The sequence below is a fragment of the Scatophagus argus genome, chromosome 19 (genome assembly GCF_020382885.2).
Source record: "Scatophagus argus isolate fScaArg1 chromosome 19, fScaArg1.pri, whole genome shotgun sequence".
NCBI lineage: Eukaryota > Metazoa > Chordata > Actinopteri > Scatophagidae > Scatophagus > Scatophagus argus.
The window spans coordinates 10,409,209-10,428,476 of record NC_058511.1 but is presented as its reverse complement, the minus strand read 5'-3'; the positions used below and the strand labels follow the sequence as shown (position 1 = coordinate 10,428,476).

General features: G+C 40.4%; 1 protein-coding gene across 4 annotated transcripts; it reads left to right on the top strand.

Moving 5' to 3' along the window:
• The first annotated feature begins 73 nt into the window (after positions 1 to 73).
• flvcr2b (FLVCR heme transporter 2b) lies at positions 74 to 18,791 on the top strand. 4 transcript variants are annotated; one of them, XR_006841592.1, is made up of 11 exons: positions 3,197 to 4,200; positions 5,067 to 5,208; positions 9,278 to 9,418; positions 10,655 to 10,722; positions 11,165 to 11,268; positions 12,723 to 12,833; positions 13,895 to 14,000; positions 14,713 to 14,824; positions 16,087 to 16,142; positions 17,705 to 17,855; positions 18,680 to 18,791. XR_006841592.1 is itself a non-coding variant. In XM_046372671.1 (10 exons), exons 1-10 carry the CDS (start codon positions 622 to 624, stop codon positions 17,783 to 17,785), a joined length of 1,509 nt encoding a protein of 502 aa, XP_046228627.1. In that variant the 5' UTR covers positions 74 to 621; the 3' UTR covers positions 17,786 to 17,805. The 4 variants fall into 4 exon arrangements, 2 of the variants coding, with proteins under 2 accessions (XP_046228627.1, XP_046228626.1); XR_006841591.1 differs by having other exon boundaries at positions 17,705 to 18,001; XM_046372671.1 differs by lacking the exons at positions 3,197 to 4,200; positions 18,680 to 18,791 and adding an exon at positions 74 to 1,209 and having other exon boundaries at positions 17,705 to 17,805.
• Positions 18,792 to 19,268: the final 477 nt, after the last annotated feature.

Here is a 19,268-nt window from a genome sequence, read left to right as displayed (position 1 = left end):
CAACAGCAGACGAATCAGAAAAAAAAAAAAAGAAATCCTAGAAATGTTACTAACTTTAACCCATGAGCACGAGATTCCTCCCTGTTGCAGATTGCTCATAAAACACACAAAAAAAAGGAAATTAAACCCCGCCCTTGTGGCTCTGTCGACCGACTTATTTCAAGGTCCCATCGCGGTTGGTCCGGTTGCAGGGTCATGGCAGGCACTCCTACACGTGTTGACTAGAAAAACTCGGATTGTATTCATTCGTGCAGTTAAGGGTAGTTTATTTACATTGTATAAGCTGTGCAGGCGTTAAGTTCGATCAACTTCCACCCGGGGAGGAATTTGTATTTATGGACCCTAAACTGAAACACAAACTAGGATTTGTAAATCCGCCACTACTTTCTTATCGACTAACTTTATTCAGTTAAACAGCGGCTTAGACTGAACTTCTCCTTTTAACTGAAAGTATGAAGTTGTAGGCCTGTCTGTCGTTAACGTGACGCGCTTTACGTTCACTGTTCATGAAACGTAATAACTTTCAGCCGCTTCACGTTTAGTTTGCAGCGGTTTAACGCACAGTAGCGGTGCTGTTTGAGCCAACATTTTATACCCCATGAGTATATCGAGGAGTTTAATATGAGCGAGAAACAAGCGTTGGGAAACACGGAACTTAACGAGGACCAGACAGAGGCGGACTGTGACAACCATGTGAAGCTGGAGGCGGGAGACGCGAAGCAGCGCGCCGGCGATCAGAGTCATCTAAACGGCCACGAACCGCTGCAACCCACCCGTCTGTACAAGAGGCGCTGGTTGATTGTGCTCCTGTTCAGCTCGTATTCACTGTGCAACTCATACCAATGGATACAGTACGGCATCATCAGCAACATTTTCATGAAGTTCTACGATGTGGACGCCTTCACCATAGACTGGATGTCTATGATCTACATGCTGACATACATTCCCTTCATCTTCCCGGTGACCTGGCTGCTTGACAGAAAGGGGCTCCGGGTCATCGCGCTGGTGGCCACTGCGCTCAACTGTGCAGGGACCTGGATCAAAGTGGCCAGCGTCAGACCCAACTTGTTCGCCGTCACCTTTCTGGGACAGTTCTCCTGCTCGTTCGCGCAGGTGTTCATCCTCGGCATGCCGTCGAGGATCGCGTCAGTGTGGTTCGGTCCAGATGAAGTGTCCACCGCCTGCTCCATCGGAGTCTTCGGGAACCAGGTAGGCTCTGATACACGGAGTGTCCTCTAGTCAGCAGTTAGGTAAGGTTACAGCTGCACTTACTTGATGACTGATTTAAACAAGTTGCAACATCACCGCTGCATAATTAACCACTGATCATCTGAGCATCCCCACATCTTTTTGGCATGCGTGCGTAATTACGCACGTTTAGGCAACCAGAGCGCATCTCCTGGGTGTTCAAGCTATTGCCTAGTGGGACTGGATGAGAATGAATGGAAGCAAGCTGCAGCGAATAGGCAATGAAGTGGACACATAAATTTATAACCGTGACAACGAGTCTTGAAGACATTGTATCTCACTATGAATGGCAGACAGTATCACTGAGTGATGAAGGCAAAACAGTTTCTCTATTCATGTTATATGCGTTAAACTCAGTACAGAAACAGATCTCTACACACAGATGAAACTCTGATTCTTTATTATGAAACACATAATTACTACTGTGACCAAAGATGGCCACAGTAGTAACCACAGAAAGGGTAATACAAAGAAAACAATAAGTTGCTAGAAAGAGTCCAGGTATGCAAACTTGTGTAAATCATCAATTTAAAAGTGAGGTGTAAAAGGTAGCAAAGGAAGCCAGAAGATCGGGCAAAAATTAACTTTCATCTAGTCTGCAGCGTTCTGTCACTACACTGACAAAGTCTTGAGGCTGTGAGTAAGTTCAGATGCTCTCAGATCCTCTGGGAAAGCTGCTGTTTCACAACAAAAGTTGGAAAAATACAGGATGTCAAAATAAACATGTCTGATATGTCTTCAAACACCGACACATTGTGTGATGGAGAACCAAGTGCAGAAGTCCATCCAGAAACTAACCAGTAGCCAATGACTGCATGTGGTGGCATAATGTGCTCTCACTAGAGTTTATTCAAAGTTTTCTTGGTTAGACGGTAGAAGAGAGCATTCCAGTAGCTGAGACTGATTCATCATTTTGATTATACATTAAACAGCCAGATATTAATTTGTTTTCTGGATCCTCTGTAACTTGCGATGAACATTTCACAAAACACACAGAAATCTAGCTGCACATGAGGCGTATTTGATTGTTATGAAAATGTCTCCACACACAGACACACACACAGATTACAAAACAGTTAGAGCGCTATTACTGTACTGTGTTTATCTTAATTAGTAACAGCAGGGAGTTTTAAAATCCAAATGAGCCAAAGAGAGGAGTGAGAAGATCAGCATCGTGCCACTGTTAATATAAGCTCACAAGCATCAGTTTTGACACTTTCAGATTCTGAACAAACAACACTTGAGTCAACTTACAAGACATCAACCCCAAGTAAATGTCACTGAAAAAGCATCACTTTGTGTTGGAAAACGTGCTGCCTGTAACCCGACACACGAACTGCTTTCTTTTGGATGCGGTTTCAGTCAGTGTGAAAAAAACATTTGCTGGCTTTCTGATGGATTTAAAATGAATCTTCTGGTTTCAGCTTACAATATTCGCCTACTTGATACTTTGGTCAACACCCCATTCAAACATTCCTTTGTGATATTACTGCTGACAATTACACAGAGTTTATTTCCTCAACATTATAGTCCCTTTTTTGTGTTTTAATCATCACATCACACCCTGTTATGGTCTATTACAACAAGCAATATCAGTTTAAATAAGTCATATCTCAAGGACATCATGTTGCAGGCTTTATTGCCATGTCAGTGTCCTCTCATTTACAGGGTCTACAAAGGCTTGAGTAGCAGTTTATTTCAAACACAGTCAGCACAAAAAGTTTTATTTTTATAAATCAACAAAATGTAAAAAGTTTGTTGTAAAATCTAAATTTGAAACAGCATGCATACAAAATAATTAGAGGAAAGCAGTATTCTAGGTATTAGTCTTAACAGCACAGGTATCTGTGGGTGACCAATAACAAAGACTTGAAAATATTAACCTTTTCTAGCAGTGTTTAGCAGTGTTAAAATCCTCCACACGTTCAAATGAGTTAGCCTTCACAAGAGACTTAATTAAAGTTCAACAGAGAAATATGTCTGTTTTTTTTTTTTTTTCACATTATTTGGACGGTTGACTTAAGAGGTTATACTCATTCTGACTTGGTAGGAGTGGTTTGCGTAGAATGGGACGAATTCCTATATTAACGTCACATGACAGGACTGATGATATGTGCAGTTGTCAGTTGTGAATGGACACCAGTAACTCCGGCTGTGCTCGCTTTCGGGCTTCTCTGAGAAAAGCATCTTTCTACAACAGGCAGTTTGCACTCAGGACGGCAAGCTGTTAAGGACCCAAACTCTGAAATCTTAAAACTTCTCACCTCTCACGTTCCAGGGCCCCTCTTCAGGACAGTCAAAATGCCACAAAACAATACTTTGAAAGGCAACCATGAAAATTCTGAACTCGGCGGCAAAGGGTGGCCGGGATCCAAGGCTGTAAAGAATGTCGCTCCGGGCCTCGCTTCGCTTCAGTGGAGTCCAGGACCTTTAGGCAGAGCCATCTCCATTGGTTCACGGTTAGATGCTGAGGCTTTGCATGGTGACCAGGCACAGCTGGTCCCCAAAGCTGAGACCAAACTCTACCATCGTCGCTGGCTCATGCTGTTTCTTTTCAGCGCCGTCTCAGCTAGCAATGCCTTCATGTGGCTTCAGTATGGCATTATTAGCAACATATTCATGCGCTTCTACAACATTGACTCTCTGGCCATTGACTGGCTGTCCATGATCTACCTGCTCACTTATGTCCCACTCATTCTGCCTGTCCTGTGGCTTCTGGACAACAGGGGAATCCGGGATGTTGTCCTCGTTGGGACAGCCTTTAACTGCATTGGTGCTTGGATAAAAATTGGTAGTGCCAATCCCAACATGTTTCCAGTCACCTTTTTTGGCCAGTTTGTGTGCTCAGTATCCACTGTTTTTGTCCTTGGTATTCCATCTTACCTTGCCTCAGTGTGGTTTGGAGAGAAAGAGGTTTCCACTGCTTGTTCCATAGGAGTTCTGGGAAACCAGGTTTGTCTGAACCATTTCTTTTCTTCTTCTCACAGCCAGGCTGTCTGTCAGCTGTCTGTAGATTATGCAGGGCTACACTGGATGCCAGAGTCTCATAAGACTTCTAGTGTCCTGGTGCGAGAGTCTTCACAAAATTGCGTGAACTGCTTTCTGAAACCTCCTCATCTATCCCTCTGTCTGTTTAGCTGTTTAAATGTAAAAACACTCTTTGCAAATTGTGATTCATGAAGCACTGTGTTGAATTAGCAGATGACGTAGATGCTGTTAAAACATGTTCATATAGCAGCCTGATTTGGTAATAGTAACAGAATAACATGGTTGTGATGTGGTATGTTTAACTGACTTGCTGGGTTTTAAATTCAGTCATTAGCTTTTCACCCACATGCTGGTGGAAAAAGGTGAATGTTTCTGGAGCTTCAGAGCTAAAGAGCATTACAGGATTCTAACAGCTAGGGAAGCTGGGGGCTTGTTTTAAAACATAAAAACATAAAGTGGGTCCTGGCATAATACAAGCCCCAAGATACCAAACTGGTTAGAAAAGATTTCATTTACTCTCATTTTGAAAGCAAAGTCTCGAACAAGCTCGAACAGACAGATGCGTGTGGACTAAGAAATTCCAGCCCTCTTTCCACATGCAGGGTGTTGAGTAGATAATAACTGACTGAATTTTCTTTACCATTTATTCAGTTTACATGGAATTCAGGAATTAAGGGCCAACATTAGGATGAAAAGCAAAAAAAAATCTATTTTTAAGCCTTGAGTCAATATTGAGATGATATTGCTTGGAAAACAATAATGTTGCACTTGGTGTGTTCACTTCTGAACTGTTGTTTTTTTGTGTGTGTTTTATGTTTATTGTCCTTTAGCTGGGTATTGCCATTGGGTTCCTCGTGCCTCCAATCCTGGTGCCTAATGTGGACGACATGGACGAACTGGCTCACCACATCAGCGTTATGTTCTATATTACAGCAGGAGTGGCTACCTTACTCTTCATCCTTGTGGTCTTTGGTAAGATTTGAAATATAATAATCATGATGTCCAGTGAACGCGGTGCATATTAAAGGCATAATATGCAGCAGTTGTCGGTTGCTGTTTGTAAACACACTAGTAAGTGATTCTGGAGAAAGATATTTGATTGGTGAATCTCATGCTACGGTCATCAAATCACTGCCAACCAAAATGTCAATGTTGATGACTGGGAATGAGACTCAACAATCAACTAAATTTCTTAACATAATATACACAACATAATATTAGAGAAATAAGAAAATACAGGCATAGAGTACTATCTCTGCAGATACGCCATCATGCACTTCTAGCAGATCATATGTGATGATTGAGAGGGATTATGTTTGTATGAGTCTATACATTTTAAAATCCTGCACATCATGCCTTTAACCTTTGCGGATAATCAGGACATTTTTGTAGGAGTAAACAAGTGGTGTTGTACATTTTCTAATGTAATTTCCTGAAACTTTGTGCAGCTCAAAAGAAATTTCTTTTGCCTCCATCACGTTGTAGAGGCGGCAGTATTCTCAGAGCCAACCCCTGAAAACCCCTGCTGATAGAACTGCAACTTTATGCATGAGTGGACGCTATTGAGGCTGATATGTCTTTTGCAGTTTCGACAGTTTATGAATTTACATAAAATGTAGACTGACTGGATTTAAATCTAATTTTGAAGCTGATTTTACTGTACCATTTAAGCAGTGAATGGATAAAGAGATGAATGGGTCTTTTGTCACTCAGGCCAATGGGAATCTCTTATTCAGTAGATCTACCTAATAATGGTTTTAATTTACCACAGACTTAGACTCTGACAAGAAGCATCATTCAGTGAACAGGAAAAGTGCTGGCCTGTGTGTTCACACTAGCACAAAAACCTTTCTGAAGGGAAGTTTAACAAAAAAGATACTATTGTGGTGCAAGTAATGTCAGGAGAAATATCGTGGGAATGAGCACTGACGTAGAAGAGCGTGCTTTGTAAAGTATATGTGAATTATAGATAAATTACAAATAGAAGACCTCTGATCACAAAAGGACTGAACGCTTTCTGGACAAAGGAAATTGTGTAACAAACACATACGAGTTGTAGTCAGCTATTTATCTACTAGCCATGTATTTTTACCCTGTTTATCTGTTTTATATTTATATGTTTTTTCTATTTTTATTAGAGAAAACTAGAATTGTATGCTGTGTCATCAAGAGGGAAAGTGGATTAATATTAGACGTGGTTAAAAAAAAAATCAAAATGCAGTTTCAAACAGTGATTTAAGTATGTGGTGCTCTTCTTGACGCCATGGTCTGGGTGAATACTCGATTTTGATTGGCTGCAGGCTGTCTTAATCTTTAAACTAAAACGAACTAAACCTAAAACCCAAACTAAACCTATTTACTGTTCAGCTCACTGCTTCAGACAGCAGCCGACAACACACGGAGTATCATTTGTTCATGAAAACTATTCAAATTATATTTACTATCAACTGTAAGCAGTGTTATTGACTTTGGATCTTGCTAGCATAATGTTAGCTTTCTGGCTTACAGCTGATGCATAGTGGAGCTCCGGTTGCCAAATCACATCTACAGTTTGTCCTATTTACTGAAGTAGTGTACAATGTTTCCGTTGCATCCAATTGGATTGTATTGGATGGTAATGTTTGTTCCAGGTAATAGACAAACCTATAACCAGGGGCATGTGTTACAGTTTAAAAAGAACTTTAAAATTTTGGTTGGAAAACACATTAAGATATAAATTAATGGTCCTAATTTAGTTTTTTTTTTTTTGCCAAGTCATCATGGTTTAACTGGGATAATGCCTTATAAGATGTCCATTGTCAGGAACAATTTTATATTAATTAATTAATTCCTGACAATGGACACCTCGTCGGGAATTATCGCTTTTGTAGAGAACACTGGGTAGCTGTCAGAGAGGACGAACAAGTTGGATGAAAAAGCTGTTGTGCTTCAGGACGAGTGGGGGGGGGGGGGGACAAGGTTGCTTGTAAACGTCCGGCATTCAGAAACACAAAAGGATGTTTGTGAAGGCATTCCATAGTAGCACCAACTACAACATTCACACTGAAAAAATGTCAGTTCTGTTAGTATTTCTGACTAAAGTCTCCTGTTGTTAATAAAGCTCCTTCAATTGCAGTTTCTTCTCTTTCCAAACTTCACATAACTTTAGTGACAAGTATGTATGCTATGTGAACATACCAGAAAAGTGATGTAGCCAACCAGATGAGAATGCTGATTGAGCAAATTATTTTACCTACTTCACCCGACTCTTCCTTGGGTGGATGTCTTCAATGGAATATTGTGTTTTAATGGTGAAAACTGAGAAATTCATAGGTTGTTTCAAATATGGCTGTAATCTACAGTGCATTTAAATACTGAGAAGAAAGATCACAATTTATCTTGTGGATCGTGATTAAATAGATTGACTGTAATATTATTTTTGGCCAGATTGGTTCTCATGCCTATGGTGAGCTTTAGATCTATTGATAATAAGCAGATTTGTTTTAACTTGTTTTGTTTTTTTGTTTTTTTTACAGAGCCAGGCTAGCTGTTTCCCCCCATTTTCAGTCTTTATGCTAAGCTAAGCTAAACATCTCCAGGCTATAGCTTCATACTTTTTGTTCAAACTGTTCCTTTAACACAAAGTTCCCGCTGTGCATGTCTATGAGTTGTGGTGGTAATCGAAGAAGGATTTGTCCTGTTCAGTTTTTATGTTATAAAAACACTGAAAGATGAAAGATAGATAATTTAGAGATAAATCATAAAGATGAACCCACATCATGTACCTCAAAGCTTTTGCAATGTTTTATCAGCGCCTTGATTGTGTACAGGACATACAGGCTTTTCCTCCACTTTTGGTCATGTGATGGATGGTATGGGCCGAAGGATGTGTCCACTGCTGCTCTTGGTTACTCCAGCGAGATAATTCACACCAGTTGGCCACAGTAGTTTCATGTTCTGACACATATACTCACGCACATAGCACACCCTCACACATACATGCAAGATGCCATGTGTGAGGGTTGTCCTGCTGGCAGGGCCATCTGTAGCCCTGCAACAGGCCTGTGACTCAGCAGGGCAGACAGAGTCTCAGGTTTTACATAAGCTGTGTGCAAAGAGAGGCGAGAGAAGAAATTTGGCTGCTGCTTTCTTCAAAACAAATTGTCAGCCGACGTTAACCACAGAGAAAGTCTGCATTAAGACCTAATGTGAGTGGGTCTGGTTGACTGAACAAGGGGAATCCCCGGGAGTGTGAAAGGAAAATTAGCATGCACAAACTGTTTTACAAGTTCTCTGAATGGGCTATTTAAATAAAACTTTGTGTGTCCTTTGCATAACAACAAATGCAGTAAAATTTGTCTGAGATCATCAGAGTTTCATCCATGTACTGCCAGAGCGGCTGTCTCAACGACCAGGTTATAGTTTCACAGGGTTTGCGAGAGCTGGTTACTGAACACAAACCCTCAGGTCAGATTTACTGGGGGGAGAAAAGGAAGGCTGGCTTGGCTCCAAGAACCACAAAGACAGACATCTGTGTCTCCCCATGAGGCCTGGGGACACATGTTGTCACCCAGGGGTCAGAGTTTGGCTGACAGGATATCTACCATCAGTCTATCTTGCATTATGTGGAGGTGTGTTGAGGGTAGAGTACGTGTGTGGACCTGTCCGACTATGTTTCTAGTCGGACAGGTCCACACACTTTTAGGACGTTTGAAGTCCCGTTTGCATGTGTAATGTCCGGCATGTAGCCTCTGATGTTTTACCAAGTAAAGCCTCAATATATCCAATATTCTCCTTAAATTTTCCCTTTGGGACACCTGAAGGCGGATGGAGAGCTTTACAAATGTGCCAAAATGAAAACATTCAAAATAAAGTACACGTTAAAATATGCAATATTTATTACAATAAAATCAAAGACATTACACTACATATAGTATATTGTTGTTTGTGACCATACATATTTATAGCCTTGTCTCCCTGTTCACCTGTAACTTTTCATTGATTTTCGTGCAGATGATTTGAATAGTACTGAGTTTGGTTGTTTGGTCTCTCTGTGTGCTAGTCTTCCAGGAGCGTCCTAAACTTCCTCCAACTCAGGCCCAGGCCACAGCTCGCAGCATACCACCGGAGCAGTACTCCTACACTGCTTCTATCCTCAGGCTGCTCCGCAACAGGCCCTTCATCCTCCTCATCATCACTTATGGTTGGTCATCACTGTTCTTCAAAGTGCTGTTTATTAAATTCAGAAATGTCCCATTGCAGATTATCAGCAGTGCGTTAAAGTCAATTTAAAACAGCATGTTGAGGCCAGAAATGTATACTTTAGGTTTTCTTTCAATAAATGCAGCTTGAAGAGTGGTGGAAATTACTTGGGTTAATTTTTATTGTCAAAATGAACCTTCACTGTTACTGTTAAATTGAACAGGACAACTTAAAATATTATCCACTTTTATATATTCTCCAACACATCATGAGTCAATCATCCTCCTTGGTGATAGCTGTTATATCATCAGGAAAATCACTAACATATCAACAAAAGCCTCAGCACACTTTATCTTAATGTAGCCTCATTAAAATGCATACATGGACAAAAGCCAAAGATGTGAGTGAGTTTGTCCTGGAGGGTATCAAAGTTTGTTTATGGTTAGACAATGTTTAACAAATGCTCTTGATCGACATGATCCAAAGGTCATAAACATTTTATGAAGTGGAAGCACTGCGGGATATAAAATGGTTTTGTCTGACATTCAGAGACTGTGGAAGAACAGGAGGCAGTTTAAGGAAGCACTTTGACCTCACTTGACCTCACTGTGTCGTTTCATGTGACACTTTTCATGTGACTGTTATTAGTGTGTCTGTGTGTGTTTCTCTCCCCTCTTCTGTCTTTCTGCATGATCTGTGTGTTGCCAAACAAGTATAAAGAGCGCACTTGGTTTCGGATTTACGTGCGATCGGCTCCACCTGTCCCTGTCTGTTTAGCTGAGCCGTAGCTGCTCCTCAGTGCCCAGTTTTGTTCAAGAAACAGACTAATTTACATAGCAATATTTGAAATAGAATAAAATGAAGATGTATATGAATTATTTTTACATTTTGCATCATCACTAAATGTATTCCCTTAAGCCCTATAAGTGTTTTTAAAAGTGTTTTTTTATGCAGGTGTATAATCTTTCTCTGCACAGCTGTATCCTTTTACAGAAATCCTTACTTCGGGACAACTCTCTGTTTAGGAAAGCAGCCTGATTAGGCTCATTTGACACGACCGAAAACCAAAATCCTGTGGCTGCTCACACTACAATATTTCCTGCTTCCTGCTGAAAGAAATTATCTCAGCAATTCCCAAGTTAAACGCTGTCAAAAGTTGAGACATCTTTGTCTTTCTTTGGGGTCTGTGGTGTGCTGACTTTGACAATATTGCTTGACAATATTTCCCAACTCACAGGTTTGAACGTGGGTTGTTTCTATGCTGTTGGCACCCTGCTGAACCGCATGATCATCGAGCATTACCCTGTAAGTTCTCCCTGCTGTGTCTGTATGTGGATATACTGTATGTACATGCTATATAAGGCTTTTCTTACACTTCCAATAGTTGACACTCCGACATTTAAAAAGCAAAAAAACAATTTAAAAAGCTGGTTCAGCTGTTATATTTCGCATTGCAGCTACTTTAAACTTTACATACTGGCAGCTTCATTTGTACATGTGTACTGCATTGTGGTAATAAATTTAAGATTTCATTCAACGATAATCAACAGTCCTGTAGAAGGTAATAACATACTAACAACTTCCTGCTGAAGCTTTCCATCAGTAGGAGGTGTGGGTTAAGGGTTGATGTGGCACAAGTTCCTTCTCCTGAAATTAAGTTTGCTTACTCTGAAAAGTGTCTTATCTTTTCTTGATATGTAAGGCCTTAAGGTCACTAACCTAAGACCTGCCTTGCTTGACCCTTCAGGGTGAAGAGGTGAATGCTGGGAGGATTGGCCTCACCATTGTCATTGCAGGGATGATTGGCTCCCTCATCTGCGGCATTTGGTTGGACAAAACTAAAACCTACAAGTAAGTGTTGACTGATAAGTTGACGGCGCAAAGTTTCTGTCTTCACTTTCTGCGTTTTAACCGACATAAGGCAGCCACACAAGTTGTTTTTCTGTTTTGTTTATTGTCATTTGGCTTTTCATCTCTCAGCAGATCTTGTTTAGTGTTTATGTGTTGGCTGTGGGGACTGTCTGTCTGTTTATCCAGGTGGAACATGCTGTTATCTTTGTGACCTCTTAATGCAGCCTCATGGGCAATCTGACTGTGTAGTCACAGCAGTGTCCGCACTATGGGGGGCGAGGGAGGGGGGGGCTCACTCAACCCCCCTACTCCTTTGTCTAAACCCCCAGGCACACCGAAGCGACATCAGAGAATTAGTGACAACAAAGCCCAACTGTTGTTTTGCTTCCCACAAAGGCTACAGCTGATGACGAACTCACACGTATGCTCTGCTCCTGCGTGAGTGGGAATAACTCTCCGTACCAGCAGGTGGCAGCAGTCTGCATCAATCGTTCAAACGGGAAGACCTAGGACCGCATACAAACTGTTGTTATGATAAAACAGCATTTGCCTGCCATTTTCACACCGCTCAGACGGTTTCAGTTGGTCTTCAGGAGCGAATATTTGCGTATTGAATGGTTAATGAAAATGACCCTCTGGGCCCTTATTTACAAGAGTCTTTTTCTGCAAATGAGGGAATGCTGCTGGTGTGTTTGTGGCATTCAAGGACACGTTCAGTCCCACTCGATTTGGTTGTTGAATCCAGATATTGAAATTTGAATATTTTGTGATCACTGTACTCATTTCACACATCACTGTGCAATAATCCCCCATCTCCTAGGTGAATACAGTAAGTTTTTTACTGCTAACAATTCAAATATGAAGTTGTTTAAATATTGTGTGTGTGTGGATTGTATGTTTTTGATAGTTTCTTTTAAAAAAGGGTGTAAATATCCATTTTTTTTTCACTTAGTTTAGTTTTACTCAATCTACATGCATGTTTATTTTGCTGTACTTGTGCTGCTGTGACAATATGAATTTCCTCAGTGCGGAACTAATTAAGGCCTATCTTTTCTTATCTTATCTTGTTTTTTTTTTATATAAAATATAAGATAAGAAGGTTATATATAGATTTTTTTTTTGGGTCATCCATCAGCAGTGTTTCCTTTTGGACACTGGTATATAGCAGCACTACTGGTCAAAAACTCCACGAGCTGTCTGTAATGTTACACCAGACTGCATTTTAATTGTGTTAATGTTCCATCAGACTGCATTTTAAAAACACTCGAGAAGCTAGCGTGTTCAGCTACAGCACCTTCTGTAATGTGAAGAGTTGAAACTGCAGCAATATATCCTGATAAGATAAGATAAGATTTCCTTTATTGTCCCACAATGGGGAAATTCACAATTACCGTACTGTGAATTACAGATGATTACAGTGCTCAGTGTTGTGTGTTTCTCTTGTGTTGTTCCAGGCAGACAACCCTCGCTGTTTACTTCATGTCTCTGGTGGGGATGATAGTCTATGCTGCTACACTCAGTCTGGGACACCTTTGGGTGGTCTTCATCACCGCGGGAGCCCTTGGGTAGACTTCTATTCGTTCTATTCGGGGGGGCGGTCATGTCAGCTGTAACAATTGGTGCATTCCTGAAACAGTAGTTGTGGCTCTTCCACTGAATTCCCCAAGTGCAATATTTCTGTTGACATTCACAACAATAATTTACAGCTGTGTTTATTTAACTTTCAGCTTTGGCTTGATAAGCATTTGCGCACACACACACACACACACACACAGACACTCACACTCCCTACATATACAGAGGAGCCAACGATAAAAATTTGCCTTTTTACACACTGACCCAGTATTCAAATTCAAGGTATTTGGAGCAAAGGTAACACTGTTCACAGGAAAAGAAGAATGGATGGATAGTGTGGAGTCATTTAATAGTTGACTATAGCTACAAGGCTACACATGTGCCCTTCCTTTGGATTTAAAACCCTTTCTTTCAAATAACCCCTCCCAACACGGTAGTATCTAAACATTTCTAATTGAATAACAATTTCTGTTTCCCTATGCATCATGAGCTGATCCCTAAATAAACTCTTAATGGACATAAAGTATTCCATGTAAAGAAAAGCAAGAGCAAAGCATCAGGTTCACTGCTCGGTTTTCTTGTTATCAAAGCATGTTTAAAGGCAGAGGAGGCATACGTAAATTACAAAGAAATGTGTTAGTAAGCGCTGATGCAGGCTGGTGTGTTTTGTTGCTGTGGCCAAGTAAGAATATTGCAATTCAGTTTCATTTGCTGTCACTTCAGTGTAAGTCAAAGCCACTGAGTGATAAAATCATCGACATCATTCATCCACAAGGGCGTTCGTCTGACATTCCAGAGAGGACCTCGACATTTAGTTTCTATAAAGTTTTCATCCACTTGCGAGGTTTTGTGAAGAGGGGGTGGCAAAACACACCAGAGGAGGACAGAGCCTGTACAGGAGGGTGTGTTTTCGTGACAAACTACTCGGTTCAACACTTGCGGAGTCCAATTTATTTTGTGTTTTAGCAAAACAGAGCTGCAATAAAATACTTTTAATATAATTTACTGTTTCTCTGTGCTCCTCTGTGTGTGTGTGTGTGTGTCCGTCCAGGTTCTTCATGACGGGTTACCTGCCACTGGGCTTTGAGTTTGCAGTTGAGCTGACGTACCCAGAGTCAGAGGGGACCTCGTCGGGACTCCTCAACTGTTCAGCACAGGTACAGCTCAGTGACCTGTAGGGTCGCATACCCAATACAACAGTGCAAAAAAGCCCAGCAAGACTTTCTTTTTTTGTCAGCAATGAGATGGCACAAAACTAAATGTTATTTGCTTTACTGGCTGTACAGAAAAACAGTGAATCATTTACCTATTTTTTGTTGTTTTTTTTTTTTTTTTTGGTTAGTCAGTGCAGGTTTCCAAGAAGACTTTTGCACATACAGTACTTTAAGATAATATACAGCTCATCCAGTTGATAACAGTGACAGAAACTGTCAAATGTGCTAAAATCCTGATTTGACTTTGCATTTGAAAGTTTTGCAGATAAGTTTGTTGCTTGGTGACCTGGAACTTGTTTCACCAGATTCTTAACATGCAGGCTTCAGTTTACAACATGACAGAAAACAAACTTCATACTTGCAAATCCCATGAGAAAATTGTAAGACACAGAGTTTTTAATTTAAAACAAACCTGGCTGCAGATAGTGACTTGAGTGCAGTCCTTGAATGCAGCATTTTTGGAAGGGAGTTGTTGAAGACACTATTGCCACTTCTGGTAAGCCACAGCCTCTTACAGGCCTGAACTGCTTAGTGAAGAATGTGAAATTGAGCCCATTTGTTTTGCATTTTGTTGTTGTTGTGATGATTGTGTGTGTGTGTGTGTGTGTCCAAATACCAGTTCTTTTCCGAACTACTTCATGTTCTGCATGCACAGGTGTTTGGCATTATATTCACCATCTGCCAGGGGAAGATCATTGACAGATTCGGCACACTGGAAGGAAACATCTTCCTCTGTGTCTTTCTTCTAATCGGCACAATAATGACAGGCAAGAGCTTTCTAACTGTGAAACATGCTATACAGAGTCATAGCAAACTACTGATTTTATGTCACTGTTTTAGAATTGTCTTTGTCTGTTACTGTTTCTGTTATGAGTTTACAAATGTTACCGTGGGAAAATGTTTAATTCCAAGAATGTGGTGGTTACTGCATAACTTGAGGGACAGTTTCAGGGTTGTGTTATGATAGAGACAGAATATTTCCAACACAGTGACAAATGTGTTTTTATTATTGCATATGCTTAGAGAATTTTGTCACCGTTTTACAGGAAAGCTGTTTGATCCTTGGAGCAGCTCAGGGTTTAGAGTTCTTAGAAATTGTTTCCTTCGTTATGTAAAATATTGACTGTTTGCTGTTGCTGACCGAGTGAAGGAAAACTTTTGCGTAGATCAGATGGTTATCAGCGCACTGTCTGAAATGCTGCACATCCATGCTGGTAGCAGCCAGTAGCAGTTTGCTATCAGGTATTAAATGTGAGACTTCATGCCTCAGTCAGCACAAAGCCACTTAGTTCTATTTGCATGGTCCATTGAGGGGTTTATGAACAATGTATAACTTTCTAAAAATGCTTTAGTCACTGAAGCGCTAAACGCTAAAAGGAAAAACACAGCAAGACTTGAGACTTTTCTGCCAACAAAGGTCAGGCGACTGACTCACTGTCTTTTTAACTTACTCAGCATTTAGACTTCTGCATGAACGCCCTGTTGTGGGCACCGTGACAGGGTTTTTTTTTTAAAAGAAAGGAACCGCTTTGTGAGTAAACCACAAGTGAACTGCCACTTCTTTGATTTGACATGTGCTGTCCTATGAGGCTGCCATCAGAACGCTTTTCAAGTGTTTGCAATCTGAAATATGTTCAGTTAAAAATGCTCTGACTTCCTGTGAAACATTCTCCTCACTTGGAAGTTAATGATTAAGTTGGCATCGAGCTGTTTTCATTATTCTGCAATTGAAAGTTCAGAGGGTAAGTTAGGGTTCATGACTTGAGTTAGACATACTGTATTTTCTTCAAATTTCTTGGTACATCCTTTCAAAAGACTTAACCCCCACCGCTATTACTCTAATGTGTCTCTGCGTTAGATTGTCATCTTTAATGTGTCATTTTATTTCTAAATCTAAATTTAATCTGCACATCCCTTTAGGAGCAGGATGGCACTGAATCATTTTTATTCCCTTGTTGTTTTGTAAAATAAGTTAAGAGTCACCATCTCATGCACGACTGACCTTTTCTGTGTCTTCATTTCTTTGCAGGCTTGATAAAGTCTGATCTGCGTAGACAAAATGCAAACCTGTTGGCCAAAGCAGCAGTAAGTGTTGAAGCCTAAAGCCTAACAGCATTTTAAAGCCTGGTTGTTGGTGATGCACTTTAGGGAAAACAGTGGTTTCGGTGCAATCTGGAAAAGGTCTTTTTCACAGAAGACATTTTGTCACAACTTAACGTCTGCTGAATTCCGTTTAGCTGCTTCACTTTCATGCTCATGGTTGCCATCAAAGCTCACACATTTTTCACACTTTTAACTTCCCATTTGTTGACTTGTCAGACGTTTGCATGCATGACACGCAGTCAGGATCACATGTGCTGCTCCTGAAGTATCTCACTCACTGTGCTCCCTGCTGTGTCTACTTTTGGTTTTGTTTTAAGTCGGCCGGCGTGTCTGCACAAACTTTCCATGACGTGTTGTTGAACTTGACCAGATATTGCTAGACTGTCTCTTCTACATGTTGAGCTGCTTTGATCTTTCTCACGTGTCATAAAACGCAGCCAGAGTCCGCTTTCATAGACTGACAAGTTAAGAAACATACTAACTGAAAAATACCCTTAGGAGCCTAATGAATTGGTGTGGATAATTACCAGTTGTTATTTATTCTGCTGTGATCTCCCCCGTTAACTCTGTGGTCATACATTTAATTCTATTTCAATGCTGTCTCATAACTTTCCAGCCTCTGGTAATAAATTACATTAGGTGGGTGAAAAGAGACAGATTAGTGAAATGAAGACAATGTTTTAATGTGACACAAACCGAAGCAATTTTGCCCCAAGCAGGTGACTTCTTCGTGAACAGATTATTTATGCCTGGGTGGGTCTCCAAGCTCTGTGGTGGAGTGCTGAAAAGAAATCAACATTCAAACACCTCACATGAAAAATTTGCTTTGTGATGGAGAGTTAGACAAGACAATCGAAACCTAAGCTAGAGCCGGGAGGGGATTAGCCTAGCTTAGCTTAGCTCTTGTTCATTTCATCCATGCTTCAGTAAAGTGTGAAAACCAATTTACATTTCAGTTTGCACCAGTTTACAATTTGCCATTTTATAGGCAGTAGCCTTATGCTGTGTGTTACAGACAGATCTGAGATTGGTATTAAGGCTGGTCAAAAATAAACCACAGATTCTTCCAATTATACGTTTACAAGTTTTAAATGTATCAAGTCTACACTGGTACATGCTGCCTACAGGAAATAGCGTTATGCTCACACAAGTTCAGCAACTTTACATTTTTTTTTTATTTGCCAAATTCAGAATTGAAAATGTACAATTCACGGTTCCAAATCCAGGCAAAGCGAGGTAACATAGGACTAACAGTTTTCTGGTCTAACTCTCAAAAATAAAGCGAAGAAGCATATTTCCCCAGAATGTTAAACTATGCCCTAAAGCTTAACATCCAAGCTGGATTTCGTTTGAACCTTTGTTTGGCTCTTATTACCTATAAAATGCAGACAAAGAAGAGAGAATTCATTCAAGCAAGAATTCAATGAGGGGAGGTGTTACAAAACCACCTGTTGAATGAGATTCTATTGTGGCAGCTTCATCCCAGACTGGAGACTCGCCTCTGTAGATGCTGAATGAGAAATGATCAGTAGCTGTTGTTTTAGGCGGAGGGGCAGGTGTCGGAACAAGACTATGGAGCCACGGCACTAATCTCCCAGTCGCAGACTCCTCCTTCTCAAGCCTGATCAATAAGCCTTTCCGCTTCCCACAAAAAAAATCTGCTCAAATCTTAGCTCAACACGCAGATGCACAAAGGTAGGAGCACAGAGCAATCAGCACACACTGTTGATAATCACCAAAAACCTGCTGCACATTCTTCTTCCTGTCACTGTTACACCTGCTTTTTCTGTCTTTCTATGTCACTTTCTTACAATCACGTTGAATAATGTCCACACATTCAAGTAAGTATGAAAACGAAATTCACCAACCCTCTTTAGTTTGAGATTTTCTCCAGCTACCTCAGGTTTCTGCTTGAACTAAATTTAATTTTAAGCTTAAATCAGATCAGGTAGTCATAAATCTCATAGCCTGTGCAGCTAATATGTATTTGACAATAACCATATGAGAAAAAGAAACCGTGTGTCACATTCACATTCGAGTGTACCCAGATTATTATGGATTACACCTATAGCTGATGGACTGATCTGACAGGTCCTTTACAGAGAAGACATTTTGATATGTGAAGCTCAGGTGTAAAAATGAAATGAATGATGGCTGAAATCCATTTAGCTGTTAGCTCTAGCCTATATATACGTACACATAATTCAAGTAACTGCACACAAACAGTCGTATTTCATAACTAAAATTAAAGAAAGACGAGGCCCCAGTATTACAGACATCTATGGACATCCTTCAAAGTAAAAGCATGTCAAAACAAAAACAAAATCATTAACCTGATGTAACAGACTACAGATATGTGGGCATCATAACGTGAAATAGTTTATTATCCAGTCGAACATGTGTTCTGTGTTTTAGGTCTTGTTTTTGATGTATTCTAAGACTCTGTAAGACAAAGCTACACCGATCAGCCTAAAATCTGCTGTGACACTGGTAAACTAACATGTCTGTTTAATTGATAGGGACCTTCTGACTGCCCCAGTGGGAGCCTGGCTGCACCTTCTGTCATCACAGAAGCCAAGTTTTAAATGTGCTTGCACACACACACACACACACACACACACACACATGCACGCACACATGCTAACATAAAAGCCTTGAAAATGACCATGATCGCCTTCTTGTTACAATGTAACATACCAAGACTGAACAGCACAATTAGACCAGCTTCACCTCTAAGAAGAGTTAGGTGTACAGTGGTGCATTAACTATTTATAAAGAAAATGCTTAATTAAATCTGATATGTACTGCATAATTTTGAGCCTAAAAATTCACTTTTGGCAAATGTTTTTTTGTATTTAAAGTGTAAATTCAGTGTTCTCACTACACCACAAGACCTATCTGTTTACCCGACAGTATTTTAAAAGTGTACAGTTGATCATGTACAGTATAAAAGGGTCTATTTGCCACAGTTAATTGATGCAGCTAACTGTGAAAATACACTATGCACACTTTTATGAATGATTTTGGCAAAAGATCTTTGTAAAACTGAAATAATTTATACAGCAGCATACTAAAGGGTTTCTAATGCATAGCAGTTCACAGTAAGGG